Below are 7,435 nucleotides of genomic sequence, written 5' to 3' on the forward strand. Positions count from 1 at the left end.
GTAAAATAAATGATGTCCTGGAGTGGTACCGCTGATTTCCTTGTACCATTCATGCAGATCATCGGAAAATCGGTTCCAGGAAAAATGATAATGGAATCAATGTATTCAGTGCGATCAGTGTGGCCCAATTCGTATTAGAAACAGTAGTGGCACTTGTTGACTTGACAGATATTGATTATGTAATGTAATCACAGATACAGGCCAGTAAATGAGAAATTGGTCGATGAATAATAATGAGGCACGGCTCAGCAGAGAAATTATCCAGAACCTGAGGTAAACTTTCCCATAGATCTCTGAAACAGTGGGCTTCAGTAAGGTCGCTTGTATATATAGTTTCAAATGGTTTAAATCCAATAATTATATTGAATAACATTTTGTTGAATACAAGAGAAGCTGGTTTGTCTTATGCTAAATAACAGCTGAGCACATGAACACTCTGCTTCACTTGAGATGCTCCTATATAGAACATCTGAGAATTCATTTTATAATCACTTGATATTTGTTTTAAAACAATGACATTTGTGTTCTTTGGCTTGTGTTCATTTTACAATAAGCATCTGCTGTATACATCTGTGTGTGCTGGAGGAAAGATCGCTCTTCTGTTTCTTTCCTAACTTTCTCACCAAGGGGTTTTGGGTAGTTTTTTGTTTGTTGGTTGGTTTTTTTTACGTGCACATGCTGCCCTCTAGTGGCTAAATGTTTGCCATTCGTTCTTTTTTTTTTTTTTTTTTTTTTTGTCACTTTCTCAACTATCCTTAAACAGTACTGTCACCTGTAGAGGGCCCCCTCGTCAAAGTAATTGTACCCGACGTCTCCTCTGATTTATCCACCATGAGAAAAACACTGATGAAAACTCAGCGCATTTGAAAGTACATGACAAACTGTACTCAGACTTTCAGTTGAGAAAAACTACAAAAAAATGTGATTGTGTAAGAAAATGTTGAGTAAATGTCACCATGCACACCCACAAGCAAGCAGAGCAGATGGCATTTCATAACCAATCACCATTTCCAATGCTATTGCCCAGTCACTTTCACATTTATATGTAAAGTAGCAGACTTTTCCAGCAGACCAACAGATGGCTTGAGATGGATGCTTGGGTATGTTTGGGTTTGTACTTCATGATTTCGGTTTCTCATTCCAAATTAAAACCAGGTATTAAAACAGAGGTCATTAGTGAAAATTGTCGCAGATGATGTGACTTCCTCTCTTGTGGGAGCAGACAACATGGGGTGCTTAAGGACTTGAAATATTAAGCCCTGCTTTAGAGAATAAAGATAAATGTCTTCTTTTTGTTGTTTATCGCCATCTTATTGGTTACATCATTTAGTCACTCAAACAGAAAGGGGACGTTGGGGGAGAGCAGTTAGAAGAAGGACAAATGTTCATCGCAAAAAACTCTTCTCTTTTTACAGTTCATACTTTGTTAGGGATTTGTGTATATTAGCTATATAGTGCCTGTATAAATATGCACAATTATTAGACAACTGTTGATGTATTAGCCAACTATATTCAACTGTATGACTAAATGTCATAAATGTCATAAACTTAAATGTTGTGCCTGCACAGAACTGTGTGACGGAATGATCTCCACTCCTTTATTAAAGGATGATTCAGTGTTCCTGTGCTAAAGGACATAAAAAAAAAGGAAGCATTAAAACTAATTATCTTTATGTTTAGAGACTTTGGCCAGGCTGCTGCTAAGATACTCCTGGGTCATTTCATTTAGCCAGGAATCTTCCTCAACAAACAAAATACCCTTCATCCGGACCTTTTTTTTTTGTCCAGGTGGATGGTCTTCAACGTCCCTAACTCTCTTCTTTGGCTGCACCTGCGAAGATGTGGACATAAGGTATATAACCCATGTGTGATGGAGCAAAGTCCTACATTAAGATTCTGGCCTTATTGAATGTTGCAGATGTCTTCCCGTACCACCGATTGATGAATGCGTTCCACCAACTGTTGGCAGGTCTGGGAGTTGATTTAAGTTCAACTTTCAGCACCAAAAGGTCCAACAAGCTCATCCTTAATGAAAGCAGCCAATACAGGCAACCGTACTCTTCAGTAATCGAGCCTTGTTTGAAATACTGCTCTGTGTTCATTAGTGATTACAGTCACTCTCTTTTCATCCGTCCTTCAAACTTTTAAAACTTTGATGCCAGAGCATGTGATTCACTTCTTTGCCATGGCCACATCTGAGCACTAGAAAGCCTGCAGTTATAAAATAGGGTGGCAATGTGGGATAATGGGTTAAATATAAATACTTAATGGGTTAAAGTATTTTGCTGTTGATTTGAGGTCATTTTCTCTTCTCTCTCTGTCCTTCTGCAGCCTATCCCAGCTACCATCGAGGCAGGGTGCATGAGTCCATAAATACAATTAACATTGATTATTATCCTTATTATCATGATGGGCCTATTTCAGCACTTAATAGCCAGCTGGGTAGTTCAGTCTACAACAGTGCAACAGAACAGCGTTACTTTATATACACTTTTTAATGTAAAATCATACAGTATACACGATCAGCTGTCAAATATATGTGCATACTATGAGGTACAATCATTGCATCTGAATTTATAGTGGAGCAGAAGCATGTAGAGCTCAACACAAATGCCTAAAGTCTGTACTTAAATACAACATTAGAGTAAAAATACTCATTGTTATATCACATCACTACTACTTTACAGTAAGCACTTAAATTGCATGCAAATAGCAAAAGGGTTTTTTAGGGATGCATCGATACCACATATTTTAAACCGAGTACAAGTACTTACCTTTTAGTACTTGCCGATACCGAGTACTGATATGAGTACTAATCAAAGCCATTACAGTTCTTACAATTAAACACATTTTATTTTCTTTAGGCATATTGAACCCAAATACAGTACAACTGCACTTTGTGCATTTTAGTAATATGAAACTACTCTTAGTACAAAATATTGTTTTAACATTTTAACTTTCACAATCACATTGCAGGAAAATTAAGCTCCTGTCACACTGGTATCGGTTCTGTAGTATCGGAACACTTTAATGAATACGGAGTACGAGTACACACACACATGGTATCGGTGGTATCGGATGCAGTATCAGTGCATCTCTGGAGTTTTTAGGTAAAATTTTATATAAATTTGCAAAAATTCATCTTTTTAGCTTCTGTATAACCGATGCCTTTTAGTCATTGCAGTTTTTTGTGAATGAAGTCCTTGCTACATGTTTTAAATCTGTAAATCGACACATATAAACACCTAGAACTCCAATCAACTTTAATTTAAATTTTTTTTTTTTTTTTTAAGCAAATCTATCCAATCTTAACCCTCATTCAAGCACATTATTTGAGTAGGTTGATATTTGGATTGCTTCTTACAAAGAATCGTTCTCAGCAGATAAAAACACAAACATAGCAGAGGAAGACAAATGAAGACAGAAGCGTGAAAAACTCAAACACGAGTTCAACAATATACCAGAGTTAATTATATATTAAGAAAAAAACGTAACACTTAACTGTCCCTCCTTTGGTTTAATAAAAAAAATAAAAATACTGGAAGAGATCACATCTCATGGAAAATAACAAGTTTTCCACAGCTGTGAGATGTTCACTAATAACCTGCTACATTTCTGATGTATGCTACAGCAAGTAAGATCAATAATCTTTTTATATTATAGTGTAACACTCCACCCTCCACTCCAATGCTAAATAATAAAAAGGTAATTTAAATGCAATGTGTAAAGAAGCCACATATTTCACGTGCTTGCTCAAAGTTCTTTAAGGCTTATAAAAGTATAATGACATCTTAGTGCTATGGCATGAGAAGTTTAGAGTTCTGTTTAAAGCAGGAGCCGAGCTCCCTGAGGGCCGTAAATATCCCCTCCACTGAAAAGTTAAATAATGATAAGTATTATATCCAAAATACTTTTGTTAAACTGTAGCTAAACACAGCATCTCATATCTTAACATAGCACTCATGCGTTCACATTTTGTGCTATACATTCTCATGCATGCATTGCACTTTGTTTTACGTGCAAAACAGCAGAATCACCAACATAAATGCGTTGAAATGGGGGGGAGGTCATCATTGCTTTACAAATAAAGGTATTTTCAAAATCCACAACGGACAGTTTATTTATGAAACAGAATTTGTGCCATCCGACATGCACAAAAGAGGTGTAACACACAAAAAAAAAAATGTTTGTGAAAGTGTAGTTTACAGTCTGTGCAAGCACTTTTGCTCGTTACACTGACTTCCTCCTTAAACGGGGGAACTCCTGGAAGCTGTGCCCAGGTGACAGCGTGCTTCCAGGAGAAGAGAGTCCAGTGTTGTCCTGGGACCTCGGAGAGCAGCCCTGAATCCGATGAGAGACTGAGTTGAAGTAAACAGAATTGACATGGCAGCCATGGTGCTCACTGCGTGTCATAAGAGGGCTTTCACAAACCCCAATGCGGTAGCACACGCAGGAGGAGCAGAGGGAACTGAGGCTCGACTCCTGCTTCTGTCTGCCTGCCTTGATCTGAAAATGTAGCCTGTGTCTGCATGGACTTCCTCGTCTCTCCTGATCCTCCACTGGAGAAGAGATGAGGTTGGTGCGACTGGTTCCTTCCTCCATTGGGAGAAAGAGTGTACTGCGTCTATGACTGTGTACCGTGGTGCCCCTGTTCCTCTCCCTGTGGCTGTCTCTGGTCTGTTCCCCTACAGCCCGTAGGCCCAGGGCCCCTTCCAAACGGCCTCGGTCTCTTTTCAGCGAAGCCCTCTCTTGGGCGTCTCGCCTCTCATCCTCAGTGTTCATGGTGAGGAAACGCAGCACCACCAAATTAAGAAAAGCTCCAATGACAGTTAGCCCCACCAGGATGTACATGAAGCTGAAAGCAACATAGGGCGTCTTCTCCTGAAGGTCCTCTTGTTTCTGCAGGGCAACAAAGTCCCCAAAGCCAATGGTGGTGAGAGTAATGAAGCAGTAGTAGTAAGCATGGAAGAAACTCCATCCCTCAAAGTGGGAAAAGGCTGATGCTCCCACACACAGAGTTCCAATGCAGGACAGGAAGCCCACCAGGACCATGTTCTCCATGGACACCTCAGTGCGTCGAAAGCCCAGGCACTGCTTCATCTTGTGTAGGAGATAGCGGACAAATGTGTTCATTCTTTCTCCGAGGCTCTGGAACATGACCAAAGTGAGAGGGATGCCGAGCACAGCGTAGAACATGCAGAATACTTTTCCTGCATCTGTGCCCGGTGCTGCATGTCCGTAACCTTAATGCAGAGAGGTGGAAAGAGGAAGAACGCTTTGAGGCATATTCTAATCAGCGCTCAGTTTTAAAACATGAGACAAATGCTTGATTTTGATAAGTCTCATTAGAAAAAAGAAATTGCCCTTAAAAAATTGCACGAAAAGTGCACAATTGAAACATCTTCTTTTTTTCTCCCAAAGACGCATTAACTTACCAATGGTGGTGATGACTGTTATGGCAAAGTAAAAAGAGCCGGCAAATTTCCATTGTCTCCCGGCGCGATGAGGCTCAGCTTGCAGCACCACTCGTTCGATTTCGCGGTAGTCGTCCTCGGAGAAGCGGTACTTCTTCTTCATCTCGTTGCGCTTCTGCTCCAAGATGCGTCTGCGGGAGCTCTCCGTCTCGGACTCCAGCGCGTCAAACACCGCGGCGCCGACCAGCAAGTAGGAGAACATGCAGAGGATGAGCGACAGTGTCCGGACGTTTTGCTTCTTCATCCTCGGCGTCGGCATTAAAGTCTGGAGCGGAGGCGCAGTTACAGGTGGCACTGGTCTTCAGCGTTGGCACCACATTGATGTCGCTGCCGGCTGCCTTAAAAGGTAGAGAGCCAGACGTCAATCCTGGAAATCTATATTTACTAGGTTTTGATTTACTGTTTACGTAAAGACGCGTGTGCACTGCTCTTGATGTTCTTGATACGATCATCTGTTTAAGCAAGTGGCCTGGGATTACTTCTTCGCATGCGCAAACCAGTCACCAATAAAAGGCTGTGTAATGTAGGTGTGTGTCTGACATTAGAAGACTGCATCAGCACCATGGACAGCAACCAGTGGGACTTGAATAACATGCAAAACCACGATTTGAGATCAAATATAAAGTTGCATTGAACGCTTGTCCTTAGTCCTGATCTATATCATTGCATTCTAAAATAATATATCTGTTTGTGGTTTTTTTAAATTAACTTCTTTTTTTTTTCTTAATGTTATTGTTTATGGAACAGAAACAAGGACCAACTTTATTCAGGACTGAGAAATGAAGTGTTGCTATGTTGGTGTTAAACATTTTACAGTTTCAAAACAATAAAACTATGTTGTTGCAATTAAAGTAAATCTAGAATGATAGTTACACTCCATTTAGGAAGTCATAAAGTTTCTTTGCATGTTGCAAATAAAGAGCATACTTTTTTTGTAATCTTTTAAGTAGTCTTGAACAAGAAAAAAATATTGCTTTGTTTTGTTTTTGTCTTTTTGGGCATTGGTTACTTAATCGCTAATTTTAAATTTTTTTGTCTTTGTACCTGGCCATTTTTAGAAGAATGTGTTTTGTTTTGTTTGTTTGTTTGTTTGTTGAACCACTCAACATTGACCTGTGAATCATTCAAGCATTTAAAAAAAAAAGGCTCTAAACTCAAGGGATCAACCTGAGCTGTGGCTACACATAACAGCAAAGAACCAATTCTAAATGGTATCTTTCAGCACTCTCTTAATAACAGTTTGTTACAAAAATATCAATTTGACCTCAATTTTGTTGTTGAGTCTACAAAAAAAAATGCCAAACACAGTTTGGCAGACAGAGAATAGCACTTTTGAACCAACAAACTGATTCCCAAAGACCTATAATCCTAAACTTGGCACATTGCTGCGTATCATGTGTCAGGCGAAATGAAAAATACAGCACAAATACAACAGATGAACAGTAGCTGCAAGAGATGTCCAAAAGAAATAGGAAAAAAAGAAAAAATCCAGTGAAGACCTGACACATAACCTGAGAGATCCATCTGGACCTTCAGGTGATCCATCTGTTCACAGTAGCCCTCATCAGAAATAGTCTCTGTGGAAGTGTGGCTGTCAAGAAGCCGTTCTTAAAGAAGGGAAAACAGGGAGAAAACACTGACGTAAGTCAAATGACATGAGAACTCAACTGAAAATCAGTTGCAACAGAGCCCGGACCTCAACATTATTGAAGCAGTGTGGAATCATCTTGACAGAAAACGGAACAAATAGGCAGCCAACATCCAAAGAAAAGAAATCAGGGGTGGCTTAAGACTTCAAAATGAATACTCATATTGGCACAGAAGTATAAACACATGCAAATATAATGAAGCCAATCAATAAAAATCAATTTTCAAATGTTAGATGATACAATACAGATGTTGTACTTTACTTAAATAGGTTAGATACAATAGCTGACAAGATCATGACTTTAGTGTACAGC

The 7,435-nt window shown here is 39.4% G+C and overlaps 1 protein-coding gene across 1 annotated transcript; it reads right to left on the bottom strand.

Moving 5' to 3' along the window:
- Positions 1–2,528: 2,528 nt before the first annotated feature.
- kcnk15 (potassium channel, subfamily K, member 15) lies at positions 2,529–6,190 on the bottom strand. Its single transcript, XM_075475732.1, has 2 exons — positions 5,436–6,190; positions 2,529–5,243 (listed from the first exon to the last, which is right to left on the bottom strand). Exons 1-2 carry the CDS (start codon positions 5,731–5,733, stop codon positions 4,231–4,233), a joined length of 1,311 nt encoding a protein of 436 aa, XP_075331847.1. The 5' UTR covers positions 5,734–6,190; the 3' UTR covers positions 2,529–4,230.
- Positions 6,191–7,435: the final 1,245 nt, after the last annotated feature.

The sequence above is a fragment of the Odontesthes bonariensis genome, chromosome 10 (assembly GCF_027942865.1).
Source record: "Odontesthes bonariensis isolate fOdoBon6 chromosome 10, fOdoBon6.hap1, whole genome shotgun sequence".
Taxonomy (NCBI): domain Eukaryota; kingdom Metazoa; phylum Chordata; class Actinopteri; order Atheriniformes; family Atherinopsidae; genus Odontesthes; species Odontesthes bonariensis.

Bases quoted from the DNA above. Each gene is read 5' to 3' on its own strand.
- kcnk15 (XM_075475732.1), bottom strand. From the start codon at position 5,733: ATGCCGACGCCGAGGATGAAGAAGCAAAACGTCCGGACACTGTCGCTC. The intron at 5,244-5,435 runs GTAAGTTAATGC...CTCTGCATTAAG, and splicing joins AACAGTCATCACCACCATTG to GTTACGGACATGCAGCACCG.